This window comes from Malus domestica, chromosome 10, assembly GCF_042453785.1.
Source record: "Malus domestica chromosome 10, GDT2T_hap1".
Taxonomy (NCBI): Eukaryota; Viridiplantae; Streptophyta; class Magnoliopsida; order Rosales; family Rosaceae; genus Malus; species Malus domestica.
Genome location: NC_091670.1, coordinates 39,273,539 through 39,293,982, shown reverse-complemented (window position 1 = coordinate 39,293,982; position 20,444 = coordinate 39,273,539). Strand labels below are relative to the sequence as shown.

The following is a 20,444-nucleotide window of genomic DNA, read 5'->3' as shown; positions in this document are numbered from 1 at the left end:
CCTCCAAGGCTAAATCCGGTGGCCATTTTTTAACAGAAAAGTTCTGCTTCATTACCCCCCAAGGAACCTGATCAATGATCTTTGTGGCTGTGCTCTCATCCGGAACAATGATGATGAAAGTATTGTCCTTAACCCACTTAATTTCTATCTCCCCCATCTCTTTCCATAAGGATCTAAGAACATTTCGAACTCCCCATTTGTTAAGGATCTTATTTACCAAAGCTGTACCCACTAGCTTTACACCGTGTTCCATAGTAAAAAGCTCCATTTTTTTCTCTAAGTGCACTACAAGTTCCTCCACTTTCGCCCCAGCCATCTGACTCCTAAATCGATAGAAACCACAAACCAGTTTGTACACAGTATACAATAGATAGACAATAGGGATTATCCTCCCAATCTTACTACCTTTTTCCTTGGCTCTCCTATTGACCTCCCAACCCTTCAACACCAATTGGAAATACCAACAACCCACTGACAAATTAACCAGCATTTTTTTCCACCCAAGAGAACTTACCTCTACATTACTATCAGAATTGAATATTGCTGGGTGGTTGGCCTAGGCTCTAAATGCATGAGAGGACTGAGGAAGATTTAGATTTACTTTCTCGCCTGATTTTGGTTGTCTGCATTTATTATTGGGACCACCTTCATGAATGATAGATCTGCCCTGCACCTTTAGTTGCTTCGAGCATTTATGACGGGTAGGAATAAACCCCCTTTCACTTCTTCCTGCCATTAGAGCAACTCCACCCATGTGGGTTGCTCGGGGGACAGTGGAGAAGAAGGGGCCGGAGGCCCAGTGGAGAGAGGTCCAGCCGTGTGGAGGCCGAGCGATGGTGGGAGCCCGAGCGAAGGGGGGTGGGGAGTCGACGGGCCTGTGGCCCAAGGGCTTTGCAATTTTTTATTTTTTTTGTGTCGCAGAGAGAGAGAGAGAGAGAGAGAGAGAGAGAGGGGGACCGGAGCTTTTGCAATTTTTTATTATTTAAACAAACCAAAAAAACTATTATTTTAATTGCTTATTGCCAGGGGGAGGGTTCCAAGGGTGGAGATGTAAATAGCAATTACTGTTCATTAATGGTAGTTACTATTCATTTAAGGCAGTTACTATTCAATAGGGTGGATTGAATAGTGGATTGCCAGGGGGAGGGCTCCATGGGTGGAGTTGCTCTTAGAACAAACCGGAATAGACTGCCCAGATCTTGACCCTACCAGGAATTATCTGACAAGGAAGGGGGATTTAGGATCGATTTTGTTGAGAGCAATAACTGGTATGGGGAAGGGAAAGGTTTGTTTGGTTTAGGTAACTTAAATGCCAGGGATGGGTTCCGCAATGACTTTAAAGAGAAAAAGGGTGTTGGGAAATTAGGAGGGTGAAAAAAACTGAGATCTGATAAAAAGAATTTGAAGAACACCTGAAAGTAGCTTCAGTACCCACACAGAGGAGGGGCTCTCACGGAGGAGAGAATAGCTCTCACAGAGGAGAGAGTGGTCACTGGTTAATTTGGAAAGCCTAAAATATAGCAAATAAGTTTGTGCAGCTATATATAGTACAGTTATGCACATCAGCTTATGCGTAGGATGGTGCTGGCAATTCTCTCCAATGGCAATAATAGACCAGCACATTGTGTTAGATTACAATTTTTTTTTTTTACCTCACATTAAAATTGCAAATTGATATGTAAAGCATGAATATTAATCTCATTAATGATATATTATCTATTTATCCACAAACAAAGAATGAAAAAAAAAATTGTTCTATTTGTACAATTTCAGTGCATTTGTATGTCTCAAATCCAGATAAGTATGTTTTTTGGCCTTCACTGCACCCTACCCAGAAAACATACAAGTTAGAACTTGTTTAAATTAGCATTCCGCTCTGTAATTGGTCGTATCATCAAGGACTATAATTGATCAATTACTATAGTCGTTCATGAAGATCTTATAACCCAAGTGTGCAAAATAAAATGCAAGCATACGTGTCACAGTTATATAGTGAAAAAATTGCGTTATGTTGGACCAGGAAATGATTATTACAATTACTCACGTGTAACACAAATTAGTTGAACCTTCAAATGGTACTTAAATTCTTTTGACAGCAATCGATACAATTTAAGAATCACCAACCGATTGCTTGTACATATATCACTGCGTACCCCGATCCAAATTCTCTTATACAAAGAGTGTTTCGGAAAGAGTTTCGACAGCCTTGTCAGCAATGATTTTGTACATTTTTTCAGTTGGATGAACCGCATCCCAAAATACGTACTTTGCTGGGTCAGTGCATGTTTCTAGTCCCCTGCATGAATCTCCTATTTCCATGGCTCCAGTCCCGCAGCATCCTTTTGAAGTTTCAGCCAAATCTGCCAGTTTTCACAAAAAATTTTAGTTTCTTTTAGTTATAACACAGAATTTGGACTTGTCTCCATTATATAGTGTCAAATCAGATACGAATTACTTATTTTTAATAAATTTATGAATAAATAGTAAGCAGAAAAATTGACTGACCATATAATTTTGGGTTATTTATGGCATTTTGCATAATACCATAAGCATCAACAAAACCAATTTTCATTCTGGATGTTTTGGTTATGGCCTCCAATTTCTTTTGTATCCTGGAACTCAACGAGAATGCCACTTTGTTGTAATTTTCAGCACAAGCTGTCACGTCCATTAGCGTTTTCACTAGTGGCATGCACCCCAATGGTGGAACCCCAACCACAACCAATCTTGTCGCTCCTATCCTCTCCATTTGCTGCACCAAAAATAAACCTAAAAAATGTTTAACAATACAGATTACAGATATGTGTATGCAATTTTTCTCGTTTTGCACACTTCTCTTTGTGTCTCTTACTTTACCTTGACTGATTGAATTCAAAGGCCAAGATAAAAAGAAATGTATGCAGAAGGAGAAAACAGGTGTGTCGAAACCATTTCGTAGGGATTTTATGGATTCAAACATTTTAGTTAGGGCCAAAGATTAGGAGATTAAAGAAGAGGACCTGGATGCCATTGGCCATGCAAGAGACCAAGTAATTTTGGTACTCTTCAACACTGAACTGCTTGGGTCGAGTTGGGTCCAAGTAGTAATTTTGGACAAAGTCATTTGTGCCCATACTCAATATGAGTACAGCAGTTCTAATAATATCCTCAGCCTTCTTCTGACCTACCAATTTTATCAGCTTGACTTTGTAATGCAAAAAATACTTCAGTTGTCTGGGAAGAGACAATACACTCTGTTTAATCAACAAAAAGAAAATTGATATACATTAGTTTTCACTTGTGATTATGTGACCGTCACACTAAAATTTCTCGTTAAAAAGTATTCCATAGTCAGTTACCGAAATGTTGGCGGTCAAATCATCATAGCCGGAACCAGCTGATGCGAAACTAACACCATGCGGCAGATCTTGCAACTTCAAATTGGGGTCGAGAAATGCTGGGATTATCTTTGTGTGGCCAAGGGCATCCGCTGGTAATTAATCATAAATTGGAAACATGCAAGTTAATTGAATAAACACAACGTATCAAATACGAGTAAATTAGTCATAATGTGACTAATTATGAATTAAAACTGTGTTACGTACCAATAAAATCTGTGGCAAGTCTTCCATTAGAGAACCTTCCAGTAGGGCGGCCATTGAAGAAGTCCTTCCCATAAGGAAGGAAGTTGCCCTTCAGGAAGGTCGGTAGAACATTGTTGTTGCCAGGATCAACACTTGAATCTCCAAACACTAAGACACATGTCACGTTGTTCCGAGCAGCGACTTCCCTCACTCGGCCAATGTCGACTGCTCCTGAGAGCAAAGGAAGCAGCAAACCCAACGTTACGATCAGCACACCCATCGCCACCATTTTTTAATGCGTTAATGTTTTTCTGTGGAATTTTTGCCACCCTTCACCTCTCCTTTAATAGGCCGGTGATAATTAAATGACTGATATTGTTGATTGAGTAAGATTGCGTAGACTAAATTTGTAGACTAAATAATATATCACCAATAAGAATTAATCATGTTAATCAATACTAAGTAATAATTCAATCATCAACTTCCATGTCATGTAGTTTACAAAATTTGATCTAGAAATTTTATCTCCCTATGACTCGTCGACAGTGTTCTCATTGATGGTTGCATATATATGTTGTCAAATGGGTGGCTTGCAATAATGGGAAGAGAATTCAATGCTAGCGACTGAAGCAGATGTGAAACATAAATGTGGACATGGCGGAACCTGCAAAATGCACATGAAAGTTATTGCTAAACCAAGGTTAAAAATGATAACAACACTAATCTCTTAACATATGCGTTGGTCGAGTTGGCCCAGTTCTCTTCATACATGAACTCCACAAATAAGAGAAGGACTTACCTGAAGTGAAATAGGGATATATATCAACGGGTTGTAGGGTGTCCAAAATTAATTATTTGACACATATATGGAAGTTAACACACATTGTAGACCATTAGTTAGCGTCTCTGTTTCATGTACAACAAATAATGATTTTACCCACCCATTTTTTCTATATATAAGGAGGCTTCTACCTTCCAATTACAGCATGTCAAATCTTCAGTTCCTAACCATACCAATATTATTCCAACTTAATCACTCATTGTTAAGGGTGCAACTTGGGTTGGGTTAACCCGAATCTGCCCATGCCAACCCGATTTCAAACTCAATAGAGTGGTTTAAAATAAAGTAAATACCAACCCAAACCTAGCCCGGCCTCAACCCAATTAATTATTGGGTTGAGTTGGGTTGATGCTTTGCCCATCCATGCTAACCTAAACCCAACCCCATTGCTAGCCCAAATTGCTCATGTACATATTACCCATCCCATTTCATATTATATAAGCTACTCGAAGTTTGTTGTTTGGTTTTCATTTGAAGCAATAAATGATTGTGTTGATTTTACATTTCCTTTTGTTAAAACGTTGGTATTGTCTATGTAAAATTGATTTTAAAATATTTATGATGCTATTTGGTTCAAAATTTGAGATTTATCTTATAAATAATGTGTTACAAGATAGAAATTGATAAGGTTGGGCAAACCCGAACCCAAATTAACCTGAACCCAAACCCGAATTAGGAATGTTGGGTTAGGGTTGGGTTACCATCTAACCTGCCCAAGTTGCACACCTACCTATTTGCCAGGCGTTGGGTTTTATCACAAGGTCTCAATGTTATTAGGATGAAACTATATGCTTATATACTTGTATTTTATTTTCTCAATTCTCCGGGGACTTATATGCAACACCATATTATCTCTTTCTCTCGAGGTTTTACTTTCTCAAAGGCTTGAATGTAAAATGTACAATTATATTTACAGTGAATTATAAACTACTATATACGTAGACGTAGCCCAATTCAAATTGAACCACACACAAACACAATATTTGTGTGATTATGAGTCTTGCTTATGTTGATCCGATTTTGTGCATGGACCACAGGATATGTATTCTAAGTGAGATATATCTATAATTAGCAAGAAACAGTAGCCGGGTCTCGGTGTTTTAAGCAACAAATTCATAAATAGCATAAACTGGACCACGCATATGCAGTCGGTCGGCTAGCCTGCCTAACCAACAAAGTTAGGAACAAGTTGGAGTATTGCTTATTTCCAGATGCAAAATATGCATCCATGGACCGTTCTCAAATATTCTTCCGCACACTTCTGTGTATTACTTATTTCCAGATGCAAAATATGCATCCATGGACCATAGTGTCTCCTGTAAGAAACCCTAATTACAGAAAGGCTGAACAAACTAATTAAGCAGAGCTGCATCCAATAATTAAGCTCCTTTGGCGGTGAAACAATACAGCTTTATTGCTGGACAGAATTAAATGCTTCAATAATTTTCGGCAAATCTTTAAAGATAAGGTCAAGAAATTGGGTCTGCCAGAACTCGAAACCCAATTGATATTGTGATATATATACGTTGTAGGGTTTTATCTTGCATGTGTTGGCCGATGATATCGGATCGAGAATATATAAAGCTAGCATATTTAGTGGTTGAAGAGAAAGTAGGTAGTGCAATTTTAAATATTCAATAATTCATTGATTGATTTGACCCAAAAGAAACTCATTGATTAATCTTGTAGCTGCTGAAGGTAGTAATGCACGTATATTTCTTTTTTTTGAGGAAGTAGTAATATACAGATTACTTTATTCGATCGCATCATTTCTCTGCCCAGAAATTGCTTTCTTTTAATGCGGTTTAAGGTGGTAAACATCATTGTCATTGATCATAAAGATTTGGGTTCTGCTTGTACCCAACTTGGAGGAAGTTAGGATGGCTCAGCTCAAAAGACCAGGCATTATTTAAGTGCTTAAATCGATCATAAACCTAACTTAATTGAGGCTCGTCTGGTAGTAGGACGGGTGAATAAGAAATGTATATGCCTAAAAACTAAAAACCAAAAAATTGAAAGAATGTTTAAGTTGTTTCACTTTCAAGTTTACATTTTTCCTTCTTTCTTCCATCTCCTCCTTCCTCCATTGCTCCACTGTATTATTATTCCTATCTTATCTCATGTACTAGAAAATGTAGTTACCAAAGAGCCTTTGAACGACAGATAAAACACATAAGTTTTCTTTCATATATATTGTGTTCTGCGCAGTTCACGATATTTATTTTGAGGAATGCTGGAGTCATTTACTTGCTTAAATCAATCATCTTTATATATAGAGCCAAGGGCCAAATGAACAGTGTTTTTTGTGTCACAAGCTTTACAAAAATAGTTTAACAAAAATTGTCACAGCCCGTTCCAAAATATTACATTCGTGGCTGTGAATGGACGAAATTGCCCTTAAGAAATACTAAGTATGTGAAGCTCAAGTTGATAATTATCTAGGTTCCTAAGTTTTGAAAATAAAATGGAATTTAATAAGGATGGAACTTAGATTTTTAGGTTAAAATTTTGCGGTTTGGAGTTGGGGATTGGAAAAGGACATCCCCACACCCCTCAATCCTCTCCCTATTTTCTGCATGCTGTCTCTCTCTCTCTTCCCTCACGACTCTCTCACTCTCTCTGTCACTCTTCTTCTCCGTTCGAACCAAACCAACCACAAAACCACCCTAAACTTCTACCAACGACGGAGTTAAGACCACCATCAAACTCCTGAAACCTCCACGATCACGATGGTATCCATTTCAGGTAAGTTTTGCTTCGGAAAAACCCTAGTTTCAAAGTTCCCGTGAAGAGCACTGTTCACGAACTTCGAATTGGCTTTGTTTTAGGTGAAACCAAGCTCACAGTGAGCTTAAGGAAGTCCCAAGGAAGCTCGGAGTGCTTCGTTGGCATGAATTGGACGTCAGGATCACGATTTGTAAGTTTGGCCGAATTCTTGAATTTTTGAAAAGTTTGATCTCGTAGTTTTTAGGCCCTAAAACTAGTCCAACGTGATAGTAGGTGTTTAGGGCTTCAATTTGGTATAAATTACATGAAAAATGGTTGAAAAACGAAGGAGAATAGTGGATTTGAAAAATTACCCAGTTTCCGGCGACCGGAGTCCGGCGAAGGACCGTCGGAGAAGAGACTGGAATATTCCGTTAATTTTAACGGAATATCCTAACGGCAGTAACGGTATCCAGTTAAGTTTAACGGAATATTCCGGGGTTTTAACGGAATATTCCTGACGGCGTTAACTGACGCCGTCAGCATGCGTTGCACGTGGCCGCGCGTGGGGGCGCGTAGGTCCGTGCCACGTCAGGCGCGTGGGGGCGCGTGAAACCTCCAAAAATTATTTTAAAAATATGGGGATGATCCTGAGGTTGTGTAGGTCACAGTGGTATATTCATATACCCAATTTGATCAATATATGAGGAGTTATTAGCTAAGAGTGGGATTATGCGTTAAATAACGTCAAATTGGTTACTTCTCGTATAGGCGAGGATTATACGGACGTTGGGCATGGCTAAGGGAGGCTCAGGGACCTTCGACACGTCGATGTATTCTGTGAGTGGGCAGTTTTGTTTTCCGTATACATATATACTTGCCGTTTTCCCAGAAATTGAAAATGCATGAAATTATGCTTTAAATGAAAATGTATAAAAGTATATGAGATATATTAGTTGAAATGCCATGCATAGAAGTATGCGAAAAGTATATAGAATTATATGAAAAATGTGAATCGAATTGCCATGCATGAAATGATATGAATTGATATATGATGCATATGTATGAATTGGTGCGGCGGACGCACAGGTGAGTATTTAAATACTGTTATGATGATGTTGATGTATATTGAGCTCAAATCCTGCACCATGGTTTAGTGCTTATAGTATTCACCGCATCGCACGCTCGCCTTGGATCCAAGTAGATGCTGGTCGCATAGTCCACGCGGAGTGGGTGCGACGGGCCAGTCGTAGAGTGTTAGTGAGATTTCGACTGGTGGGTGACCTTAGATTATGTGCACAGATGATTGATGAGAAAGCACTAGAGCGTAACTTGTGTGCAGAAGGCCGGACAGGTCACAGAGGTGACTCCGGCAGAGTGAGAGTGATAGATTTTGAGCTCTAGGTTCAACCGTACAAGGCTATTAGAGGGCCTCCGGTTGATTACTTTCTTGCACCTGATATGATTATTGTTGATGCATCCATACTTAACTGTTGAATTAGACATGGCATGGCATGATTGATAAAGAAAAATGTTGAGATAGTAAAAATGAAGTTTTGAGAATATATATGTATATTTATATTTTACATTTCTGGGAAAGTATACAAGTTTTACGGAGAGGGGTTACAACGTTTTGAGAAATGTTTGGATTTGGAAAAGAATTGTTTTACTGACCCACTCAATTTTGGTTTTGCGCCCCTCCAGGTTCAGGAATCACAAAGGTGTGGTGACTACGAGGAATTCGACGGTGTTCTGACAGATTGGACAAAATTAGGACTCACCTTCGGGTGTATCAACTTATAAATTGTATCTTAAAGCTTCCGTACTGTGCAAATGGTTACGTCACTCTCACGTGACGGCCAGCATGCCCTCCTTCGGGACGGGGTGTGTCAAAAATGTCCCTTAAACAAAAAAACTTCAAAAGCAACCCAAAATAATGCATCAAATGTGGCAAGGGTATTTTCATCATTTTAACCGTGTTTTTTTATAATTAATTTTTTTGTACAGTTTTTTTTTAATAAGTAAAATCTCACAATAGGCTAGCAATAATGTGATTCAATCAGATATCCATTAAATATTATTTTATCTATTTTTAAACACGTTCAAAACATCTTAAGAGAGACGTGTAATGCCAGTTATAAAAAAAAAGTCTTTCGTACGTGGATAATAATGTGATTAAATTAGTTGTCAAATGATGTTTTTTTTGAACAAACGATATTATCTACATTAAGTGGGAGGGGAGGTAGGCTTAGCCTTACAATGGGCTAACAATAATATGACTCAATTAGTTGTTTATTAAATATTATTTTCTATATTCTTAATATAAATTCAATAGAGACCGATTTTATTACATGAATTCAGTTGCTTTAATTGGTTTATGAGGAGTTTTTTCTAGCATGATCTAAGATTATTTATTTACTTCAAATATTTGACTTTTCTTTTATTAATTTACGCATATAAATACATTTAAAACGTGTAAGTCGTGAGTAATACGTCGTGATTCAAAAAATGCATTATACACGCGCATGACGCGTGCATGAAGGCTAGTAAACTTAACTAAGGCTCGTCTGGGTTTTTTTTTTTTTTTTTGATAATGATAAAGGCAAGAGAAAATAAATGAGATGAAAAAGGGTGTGGAAAAATGGTAGTAAGAGGGGGTAAAGAAGAAATATATATGGAGAAAAACTAAAAAAAAAAAACAGAAGTTTTAAGTTATTTTCACATTCAAGTTTACTTTCTCGATGTTTCTTCTATCCTCCTCCCTCCATTGCTCCTCTTTTACGCAGAAAATTTGAAAAATAGCTGAATTGCAAAAACACTCAAACCATTAACCCAAATTTGTAGACTTGTAAGATTTAAGCCACTTGAGGTAGGTTTGAGCATGACTATATTTCTTGATCTCGAGTGCTCTTGTGGCTATATTTTCTAGTCTTAAATTAGAACATGAAAAAAAAGGGTTATCAGTCTTCAGGGAAATTAGCTATAAAAGAAAGAATTTAAACTTTGGTTGGTAAAATAGAAAGAAAAATATGAAACACATGAACAACATAGTCTTTACGAAGTAAAGTTTCTATACAAGCAGAGCACCAAAGATCCAAAATTTGTCTTAATTCTAAAAATAATTCTTTAAAAGAACTACCAAGTCCTCCGTTGTAGTCTAGTTGGTCAGGATATTCGGCTCTCACCCGAAAGACCCGGGTTCAAGTCCCGGCAACGGAATTCATTTTTTTTTTTTTAAATTTCTCTTTCGTTCCAAACACAAACGGCGTCAGTCCGTCTCCGTCTGCCTGGATTTTTTTGGCGGGAACATAAACCCAATGCAGGTTAGGGTTTCGAAATTCTGGCAGAGGAAAGATGGGGAAGCCCGGCAGTACGAGAAACGTGGGAGGAATCGAAGAGAACATATTAGCGATCCTCGGTTCTTCCGAAGCTAAAGACAATCAGGACGCCTACGAGGATAGTAAGTCTTAATTCTGCTGTTCCCTTTTTGTTGATAATTTCCTGTTTGGCTGCTGAGAAAATTCGTCAAGAAAATGAAGTTGGGGAACTAAAATTGGTTCCTCTATCAGTTGCTTCAACTCTGTTCTATATTATAAAGGGAATTGCACCGTTTTATCTGTATTGTTTCTTCCAACATTTTTGGGCGTTTTTCAATCGTTACTTGTTTATTTGGAAATTGGTGAACAGGAATCACTTTTCTCGAAGCCGTTCGTGCTGCTTCCATTGTACCGAAAGATGGAACTCCACCTCTCTCTCTCTCTCTCTCTCTCTCTCTCTCTCTCTCTCTCTCTCTGTTTAAATTCAAAAAGAAGGGAAAATATTGGATCTTTGGAGGAAATTACCTTGTTTATAGATTTATAGGCATAAATTTTCCGAAAAGATGAATTTTTTTTGTAATCTTCTCCATTTAGATAAGGTGCCCAATGCTAACGTTAGTCTTCAATTTATATTTTTATACAATCAGATGGTGCAAAGTTTCTTACAAATTTACTTTTCCTGTATTTTTTTTAGCGTTTCCCTCGAGTATAGTCTTCTGATGCAGATAAATCAAAATCATCCAGTAGCGTGCCTGAATTAATCGTGGTTGAAGAGGTACTAAGGTTTTATCTTCTCCCCATCTGTTTGATATGTTGTACTGACTCATATTGTATCAATTAAACGCCATTTCTGTGTGCTTGTTAGGCTTGGTTTCCATTTGCCTTCAGCTCTGAAATCGCTAGTAACGAAAAGGGAGCTGCTAACTACTCCGGGAGACCAGTTGACTCATATGTGAGTTAGATTTTTGGTTCATAATTATAATTGTTGTGTGAAAAGCTAGTTCACTTTATTATGTTTAAGATCCTAGTGATTGATGATATTTCCACCTGATTTTATATTTTTTGTTTTGGAGCTCCCGTTGGAATCTTATCTTCGTTTTGGTAAGCTCATCTCTTGCAATTTCACCTTGATTGAAGTGTTCTCTTGCCAACTGCAGAGTTTCCAACTTTTGATACAAGAACTTGTTGATGCAACTGGTGAAGCAAACTTCCAAGCATCAGAAACAAAGGTTAGTTTACTTGCAGTAAGATCATAGAAAAGGTATAAGAGAAGATTTTGAATTCGCATAGTCTTTGAATATGTCTGATAAAATGATCAGAGAGCATAATATGACCGTATCATTCATGAGCTTTCATTCAATCTGTGGTTTTGGGTTTTGATTGAGTTACATGTTTTTGGTAGTTTAATGATATAGACTTACTTAACCTGCTTAGTCTTGCTTCCCTGGGTAAGCGAATTTGCCCATCTTTTTTTGGTCTTATTTGATCTTTTGTTGCAGTCCTTGGCAAAGATGCTATTGTTTCTATACCTATTTAATGTTTTGGAATGGGATTTTCTACCACGTACCCGTATCTATAAAGGTAAATTGATATCTTCTTATCTGTTATGTTATGTACCTCTAGCTTTCTGGAAGTTTTAAGTTGCTCCTTATTGTATGCAGAAACCATGAACTGGGTAGTTCTGAGAGAGTCATTACTCAACATGCTTCTGGTATTCCCTCTCTTTCAAGCCATGAATACTGAAGAGCCCGTTTCACATTGCTGATACATTAATTGATTCTTATACCACAACTCTTACCCTCAAAAGTATCTTTTGAAGGTATCAAGGAAGGTAAACCACAAAAGCTTGATGAAAGATTGCTTGACCATTATGTGTAACCTGTATTAAACCCATGCTGGATTCACCGATGATCTGATATGTTCAGAGAACTCTGTGGCACAACCTGCTGAAAGTTTTGATGCTGCTGCTGCAAGATAGGAAAGAATACCTGCATAGCCATGCAGAAGTTTCTAGTAATTGTAAGCCCCTTAGAAATGTTTTGATGGAGGTTTTGTATAATGAATTTCAGAGTTGTCACTCATTTTGGACTTTTCAGATAATGGAGCTTGATGTATCCAAGCAGAGTGCAGATACGCAAGGTTCTACTACCAGAGATGATAGCATCAGGTACTAGTTTGTTTTCTTGATTGAACGATAGTTGCTAGCTCACTTACTCTCTCTCTCTCTCTCTCTCTCTCTCTCTCTCTCTGTGTGCTTATATATCACCTTTTATTTTAATATTTTTTCTATGCAAAAACACTTTTCACATTTGGTGCAGAACTCCTCTGTTGGAGATGATTTTGGAGGAACTAACGTACAATAAAGAGATTCTTGACCCATTTCTCCAGGTTCAAATTGTTTTAGTTGCTATCCCTCACCCTCTCCCATTTGTGGTTTTCTATGTTTCTGTATCCCTACCATAGGTGACAGCCAGTACCGTTGACTTCACACCTAAGGAGTTACATTCATCTGTTAAATTTTGACAGGGGGAGTTCATTTGTATAACTGTTTACTGAAATCTGATGCTTTAGAAACATTGTTCTTGGTGCTTATAGTGTGGCCGCCGTTCTGTTTTCAAGTGTAATCGGGTTCATATGCACTTGGTGCATCATTAGCAATTTCTTTTTGTTTCTTAAGTGTCTTATATCTCATTAATTACTAACCTTAAGTATTAATTTGTAACAATTTTTGATAAGTTGGCCACTAGGTCTTATTCTTCTACCAGTTTATTTTATGAGGTTGCATTTGCAGGTTTTTGATGAACCTAAATGGAAGCTTAAGATGGTTGTTCAGTACTTGTGGAAATTTATTGGTAAGGTAAGTTTCCAGAGTGCGTTTATATTGTCCTGGCATTACTTTTATTTTTTATATTACCTGTTGTCTGTTAATGTCCTCACTTAATCGTATTCTACATGTCGTAGCCTTCCATTCGCACTCATAGGTCAAATGGTCCTCCAGATGATGATGCATCTTTCAACGGAGCGTTGAAGTGCTTTTCAAATATCACCAGCGCAAAAAGTACCATAAAGAAGATTAGGACAGAAGTAGTACAGTTGCTTTTAGCACATGGATTTCAGGTGATTATTCTCTTTATTCATTCTAGTGCGATGTTTTGGTTGATTCTTCAAAGGATGTGATGTCTTCCGCAACATTCTTATTGTGTGTGCGCCTGTGTATATGTCTGTGTGCATTGGTTACAGAAGTGTTCGTCTATGGACGGTATGTAGCACGTAGATATAGCTTGTCTTTTCTTGTGGGACTACCGAACATTGCCTATCATTATGTGCCATTGATTACATGGTGTTAATGCAGTCGATGGCGTTTAGAGGGCATTATGCAAGCGAAATGACCCAAAATTGTCTGAAAAGGCCTTAGATGTAAACTTGTTTCCCAGTTGGATGACAGTTGGACAACTGGGATGAGTCGATATACATTTATATCCGATTGGATGGCTAAGAAGACATACTATGTATGTGTATGTGTGCACGAGCACGCACCCGTATTTAATCCTATGATAAATCAACACACCAATTGGCTTTTTATCTTATGCTATGAGACTAACGATGTTAAGTCAATTATAGTAGCATGTCTTACACTTTAACCGTAAGTTTCGTAGACTTTCTAAGTCTATTTCAGGCTCATTTGTAGCTGCCATGTGAGAACTGTCTGGTTGGAAACGCCTCTACTTCCGATGAAGAAACAAGGAGTGGCTCACTTGTTCAAATAATATAATGTCAGCATTAAAAAATATGAAGGCAGCAGACAAGTAAGCTCCGAATCAGAATCGGTTTTTACTTGTTTGTTTCTTTATTTCCTTCGCACATAGGGAGTTTTAACGAAACACTCCCGGTACTGTTCACTTTTAACCTCGTATTATTACCAAAACATGGTTTAGGCGCATGGAGATCTCGTCAATTGGAAAGGAAGCACTATTTACGGCAGCTACGATGGTATCAGCAGAGTCATAGTATGTTACAGGTAACCTGATTCAAAGCTCTAGTATTTATACGCGTATTGGCTAAACTTGAATCTTGAACACGTCTGTTTATCGGGAAAGATTCTGATCCTAACCTACGGCAACTGTAATTTTTTATCTGAAGAACCGATATCTGAGCTTTGCTTGTTTCCGCGTTTTTCAGGTCAGCTGCAAACAGCATCCAGTGAAAGCTTAACAAGAACTAAGGAATGTGCCGCGCGCTTTGTGTTTTATGGTCGGTCCTAAACCTTCATTTCCGCCTACTTTTGTTCTAGGATAAATCCGTGTCAGGCTGTAGAATTGTAGTGAGATCATTCGACAGAGATCAAACAGAAAACCAAGAATGTATAAACATTAATAGGAATGCCACCTTTTGATGTATCGATCCATATATTCTGCCTGAAAATTAACATTTCAATCAAGAAAGTCAAATGTTACATCCCAGATATTCAAATTCCTGTGTCCATTGCTAAATCTTCACTTGAGCCAATCGACGAAATCATGATTGTTCTTCGCTCACATCATTCGAGTTCCTGAGATGATTGTTAGCAAAATTAAGTTCAGTCGAATGCAAACACGGTGATGGAAAACACCGGAAATACCAGGGGAGTACGCTCACTTGGGGGACTGTGAGTCGATCTGCATTGTGACTGGTCCATCATTCACCAAATTAACCTTCATCATTGCTCCAAACACACCATCTGCACATCCAATCAAAGAAACAAAAGAGATCAACAAATCGAACACATTCAAAGCAAAAGAGCCAAAACTCGAAAATTCTGAACCAAAGATAACGGAATGCAGCGGAAACAGAGTTCTTCATTACTGTTTAGCCAGATCAAGCTGTTTATTTGACAATGTATGCAATACATCAAACTTACATCACAACTTTCGAGTTACAAGACATCACCTTTGACTGCATCTGGTTTGTAGGATTTTCTGAAGCTCTCAACCACAGAAGCATAAAAGGGCTTCGCTTTCTGAGGCGGCATCGCCACATGAAAATCCGGCTTGTTGCCCTTCAAGATTCCGTACAATGTAAACTGACTCACTGTCACATTCTCACTACAGCATTAGAGTTCACAAGTACACATATATGGATAACATATGACCGTTTGGTCCAGCATCGCTCAATTTTCACTTTAACTTCGAATCTAAAACCGGCGTTACCAAGCCAACAAGGCTCCCTGCTTTGCGATGGTCGGGAGAACGTCTATTCTATGTAGTCTTACCCTTGTTTTGTAAAGACGTTGTTTTCACGACTCGAACCCGTGACATTTCGGTCACAAAGGAGCAACCTTTCTGTTGCGTCAAGGCTCGCCTCTCGAAAATAATCGATTGAAAAATTGTAATTTATATGTTTCTAAAATAAAATAAAATAAAACTTTTAGCTGAATTACCAAGTAGGACTTCATAGTTTCTCTGCATTACCTGAAAACGTAAATAAGAAATATAGTAAATAAATAAAAAGCAGCATAGGAACCGTTAATTCAGTTAAGGGTAATGCTAAAAAGGGAGAAATTACGTTTTGGTCCCATCCTCTGCCGGTGCTTTCATTTGGGAACAACCTCATATTCAAGACCTTCCGGCATCTGAAAAATTTTCACCAATTAATTTTCCAATAAAATAAAATAAATAAAAATTGAGAGAAAAATTAGTTTAGTAGCGAGTACGGACATGTAGTCGGCGTCGGAGGTGGAATCGGAGTCGTGGAGGCCGACGAGGACGAGGAGGCCCGGCCCAATCTCCGACACGATGCGCCCTTCCACCTGCAATTTGCTATCTTACGCAGTTGAGGCGTCGGATAATAAATAATATACAGTATACCAGATCGAAATTAGGGGTGAATGTGGACTGACTGACCTCGACGCTGGCGGAGGCGACGCGCTGGACGACGGCTCTCATGGCTTTGATTGGTTTAGGGTTGGATCGGGAGCGAAAGTTGTGGGATTGGTGCGTGTGCTTGCAATAGTGAGGCACTGGCAGCGGCAGGCAGTACATGTTTCTGCTTTTTTGTTATAGGTTTTTTTTTTCTTTTTTTTCTTTTTGAATTTTTATTCGTGTAATAAAGTCTACAGTAGGTGTAAGCGATCTTTTAGATATTCCACAGTTGGTCCGGAAAAGTGAGCGTGGTCTCAATATCTTGAGCTCATATAGGAGTGTAATTTTCACGAGGCAGAAAAATTTGAGTGTGATAAGACCTCATCTTCAAATATATGTTTATTTCATCGAGTCTCTCTTTGAAATAACCATTACGTTTGTTGTGCGGGTCAGAACTTACCCGATAAGAAATTTCGTTACTTTATGATCATTATAGTTACGGTCGCTTTCACAAGGGCTTCAGTTGCCGGCTCCCTTGTCAATATGTCACCAAGTTCCTTGACCATATGGCACTAGGCAAGCGTCAAGCCCCGTACATGGTCTAATACCAATTTATGAGTTTAATATATTAAACTCATGAGTGTGATACTCATAAATTAGTAGGCTCTAAAGTATGACTCTTGACAGTATTGAACTCACACTATTGTCACAATAGCATTATTAGTATCAATTCCAGACTACCTAATTTTTGTATAGGTATCACATTCAGTCATACTAAGGCCGTAGGATAAACTTGAAGTAGAAATAGCGCTCGTATTTAAAAGAAAACTCCAATATATTTCTTTATAGAAAATTTAGATAATTTGATAAAAAAAATAAAAAATAAAAAAAATCGTCTGAGTTAGACTAGGATTCAATCCATTGTTTCTAGAAGAGCTTAGGTGAATAGGTTCATTGTAACTATGGAATCCCCAATAATTAAAACAAGATTATGTATAAAACATTCTGTAAATGGCTTTATATTAGTAGCTGAAGAAGTCATGGTAACGACGTATTTGTTCCATAAAAAGCCTCTCTCATTTTGTTGTACAAACATGGATTTTAACTTTCACTTTGGACTCAAATTGATTTACTTTTTTGCTATAGTGAGGGTCGGCCGGAAAGAATCAAATTCTTGATTTAGCGTAATTCTATGTAAGTGGCTCTCTACTACAGTAATGAAGAGAAGTGTTGCCCTTACACCATTCTAAAATATTTTTTAGTCCTATATTTGTATATGTAAATTTCATATATAGTATTGTCTCCGTGTTGACGAAGGATAAGAAATATTTTTTCTTTGATTATGTTCTTATTTTTTTTAAATTTTAGATACTAGGAAAAGAAATATTTTCGATACTAGGATTAAGCCGATCAACATTTTATGCTTATTTAGAATAGGTTCGGTTAACTTGAATTTTTCGTTAAGCTTGTAAGTTGATCTATGTCGAAATCTTGGTTTTGTTATTTGTATAACTGAATATCAGAATTGATTTTTCGGGAGGCGGGCGGAGATGCGACTGAGTTGATTAAGAACACTGAGGAAAACAGGAGGCTGGTGGCAGAGAAAGAAGCTGAAGTTGGGGAGGCTTTAAAATTGTTGAATGCAAAGATGGAAGAAATTGGAAACATTGTGCATCCTTCGGTTCCCATCAGTGATGACGAGGCAAACAATGCCGTGATCTAGATCATGGGGCGAAAAACGGATGCAGGAGCCAGTGTTGAAAAATCTCGTTGAGCTTGTAAAGCTCCTAGGGGTTGTGGACTTTGAAAGAGGAGCTGAAGAGGCTGGAGGCAGGGGTTTTTACCTAAAACGCGTCGGCATGGGCCTCAATCTACCTCTCATAACCTTTGCTCTTGATTTTCTTGAGAAAAGGGGATATGAGGAATTGGAGCCTCCACTTTTTATGAGAAAGGGTATGATGGCAAAGTGTGCTCAGTTACACGAATTTGACGAGGAACTTTACAAGGTAACCGGGGAAGGAGACGACAAGTATCTGATAGCTACATGAACAGCCACTTTGTGCATATCATGCAGGCCAGTATATCCATCCATCCCAGCTACCGATAAAATACGCTGGATTTTCAAATTGCTTCAGGAACAGAAGCCGGTTCACATGGTAAGATACATTGGGACTATTTCGGAACCATCAGTTTGCCAAAGTTGAACAGTTCTGCATTACATCTCCAAATGGAAATGACTCTTGGGACATGCATGAGGAGATATTAAAAAATGCGGAGGAGTTTTATAGTGCTAGACCTACCCTATTGTTGGAATTGTTGGATCGCTGGGCCCGTCCCACTCTAACAACACCGATACTGTCCCCACTTAACCATCTGCACAATCCTCAGGTGTGGGGTTTTATCACAAAAGGCCTCGGTATTAGTTAGAGTGGGGTAATACTATTTAAACTTCTTTAGTTTTCTTCACCCCACCGATGTGGGACAGTTTAACACTCCCCCTCACGTGTAACCTCATTTAGTGGTTCACACGTGAAGATCCACATCAGTAATTGAAACTCAGAGGTCGGCTCACGTTGGGCCCACTTGTTTTCAATTGGAACTCAGCGGTCGTTTCTATATTAAGAGTTTAGACTTGTTTCCTTCCGGGTGGTGACAAGCTCATTGGCTTGAGCACAAGCTCGTTGGCTTGCACGGGCCCGCAACCGTGGGCTCTGATACCATGTTGGAATTGTTGGATCGCCGGGCCCGTCCCACTCTAACAACACTGATAGTGTCCCCACTTAACCACCTGCACAATCCTCAGGTGTGGGGTTTTATCACAAAAGGCCTCGGTATTAATTAGAGTGGGGTAATACTATTTAAACTTGTTTAGTTTTCTTCACCCCACCGATGTGGGACAGTTTAACACCTATCGTGTTGTGGCTGTTGTTTCGGGGGCTTTGAATGGTGCGGCGGCAAAGAAGTACGATCTAGAAGGGTGGTTTCCGGCATCTCAGACATACAGAGAACTGGTCGCATGTTCAAACTGTACAGACTTCCAGTCGAGAAAACTAGAAATTCAATACGGGGAGCAGGGAAAGGGCAATGATCAGACGCAGACAAAGCAATACGTTCACTTGTTGAACTCCACTCTTACAGCCACTACCAGAACCATGTGCTGCATTCTCGAGAACTACCAGAGGGAACATGGTGTTGAGATACCGAAAGCTTTGCAAAATTATATGGGGGGAAAGACCTTCCTACATTTCAAGGACAAACCAGCCGCTGATGTCAAACGAAAGAATCAAAGGGAAGGAAAGCTTGTCTAATTTATAAAGTGGTTTTTCTTCTGTATAAAATTTAGAACTTGGGTTTTACTTTTATTTACATGATTAGGTTATTGATATATCACCTGTCACATATTATCATAAATATTGTCATCTTTAAGCACTCTTTTCAGACTTAAGGAGAAGCACAATTACGAAAATGAATGCCTAGCCCAAGCTCCATTAGGCCATGGCCGAAGGGAAGCCCTAGAAGGCTAGAATCCTACACCTTAAACAGCGTCCACAGAAAAGAAACGAGTCCTTATATATCATCCTAAGCCGCTAGGGTTTCCAAAGATACAGACGTAGAATCCTTGTAATCTGCGATATGGACCGAATATCTCAGTTACCGGAACCAATCATGCTGCAAATTTTCTTTGGCTTGCGGAAGATGCCATCCGTATGAGCTTTGTGTCCAGGACTTGGTAAGATTTATGGAACTCACTACCAACCTCTCAATTTCGTTTCGATGTTGATCAGCGTCCTATCTCTTATGGTGACCCAACTGGTGGAAATCGTAAACAAAAAATTTTGCCATATTTGTGGTAAGAATGGTCAATTTAATTAGGGACAATTTCGTTATATCATACTAATATATCTGTAACATGCTCTTTTGTTGTATATTAATGGCTTCTGCGAGTCGCAGCTCAGATATGAGGAGTTGATGTGTAGCGAAGAAAATCCCCAATGCTGCAGAGACACCAGCATCAAATGTTGGCGGCATTACTTGAAGTCCAGTAAGATCAAAAGCTTTGAAGATCAATCGTCAGCGCTCTATAGCGAAGATTCATCAGTGTTGTTAGCAGAACTTGAAGAAGTTAAGGAAGCGTCTTTTGAGCTCCAATGGTTGAAGTCGAATTAGGCCATTTGTGTCG

The 20,444-nt window shown here is 38.6% G+C and overlaps 3 protein-coding genes, 1 long non-coding RNA gene, 1 other non-coding gene and 1 pseudogene across 14 annotated transcripts; 4 read left to right on the top strand and 2 right to left on the bottom strand.

Annotated features, from left to right (window-relative positions):
- Positions 1-2,006: 2,006 nt before the first annotated feature.
- Positions 2,007-4,107, bottom strand: LOC103412431 (GDSL esterase/lipase At5g45950). Its single transcript, XM_070806520.1, has 5 exons — positions 3,585-4,107; positions 3,339-3,469; positions 3,000-3,233; positions 2,506-2,752; positions 2,007-2,360 (listed from the first exon to the last, which is right to left on the bottom strand). Exons 1-5 carry the CDS (start codon positions 3,850-3,852, stop codon positions 2,170-2,172), a joined length of 1,071 nt encoding a protein of 356 aa, XP_070662621.1. The 5' UTR covers positions 3,853-4,107; the 3' UTR covers positions 2,007-2,169.
- A 6,149-nt stretch (positions 4,108-10,256) lies between these two features.
- Positions 10,257-10,329, top strand: TRNAE-CUC (transfer RNA glutamic acid (anticodon CUC)). Its single transcript has one exon. It is a non-coding gene; the product is annotated as a tRNA-Glu (tRNA).
- A 493-nt stretch (positions 10,330-10,822) lies between these two features.
- LOC139187614 (uncharacterized) lies at positions 10,823-11,656 on the top strand. The gene is made up of 4 exons (XR_011572323.1): positions 10,823-11,026; positions 11,122-11,202; positions 11,293-11,379; positions 11,585-11,656. It is a non-coding gene; the product is annotated as an uncharacterized lncRNA (long non-coding RNA).
- A 460-nt stretch (positions 11,657-12,116) lies between these two features.
- Positions 12,117-14,897, top strand: LOC114827475 (negative regulator of systemic acquired resistance SNI1-like). 10 transcript variants are annotated; one of them, XR_011572316.1, is made up of 9 exons: positions 12,117-12,258; positions 12,353-12,446; positions 12,524-12,594; positions 12,746-12,815; positions 13,219-13,284; positions 13,389-13,544; positions 14,116-14,233; positions 14,363-14,445; positions 14,607-14,897. XR_011572316.1 is itself a non-coding variant. In XM_070806978.1 (7 exons), exons 2-7 carry the CDS (start codon positions 12,426-12,428, stop codon positions 13,840-13,842), a joined length of 447 nt encoding a protein of 148 aa, XP_070663079.1. In that variant the 5' UTR covers positions 12,117-12,258; positions 12,353-12,425; the 3' UTR covers positions 13,843-13,997. The 10 variants fall into 10 exon arrangements, 3 of the variants coding, with proteins under 3 accessions (XP_070663079.1, XP_070663080.1, XP_070663081.1); XR_011572319.1 differs by having other exon boundaries at positions 14,104-14,233; XR_011572320.1 differs by having other exon boundaries at positions 14,084-14,233.
- LOC114827771 (uncharacterized) lies at positions 14,772-16,568 on the bottom strand. The gene is made up of 7 exons (XM_029110349.2): positions 16,307-16,568; positions 16,121-16,212; positions 15,969-16,035; positions 15,844-15,874; positions 15,354-15,494; positions 15,063-15,144; positions 14,772-14,976 (listed from the first exon to the last, which is right to left on the bottom strand). The coding sequence occupies exons 1-7, from the start codon at positions 16,442-16,444 to the stop codon at positions 14,943-14,945; spliced, it is 585 nt and encodes a 194-aa protein (XP_028966182.1). The 5' UTR covers positions 16,445-16,568; the 3' UTR covers positions 14,772-14,942.
- A 369-nt stretch (positions 16,569-16,937) lies between these two features.
- On the top strand, positions 16,938-19,572 carry LOC114827474 (serine--tRNA ligase-like; annotated as a pseudogene).
- The last annotated feature ends 872 nt before the right edge of the window (positions 19,573-20,444 follow it).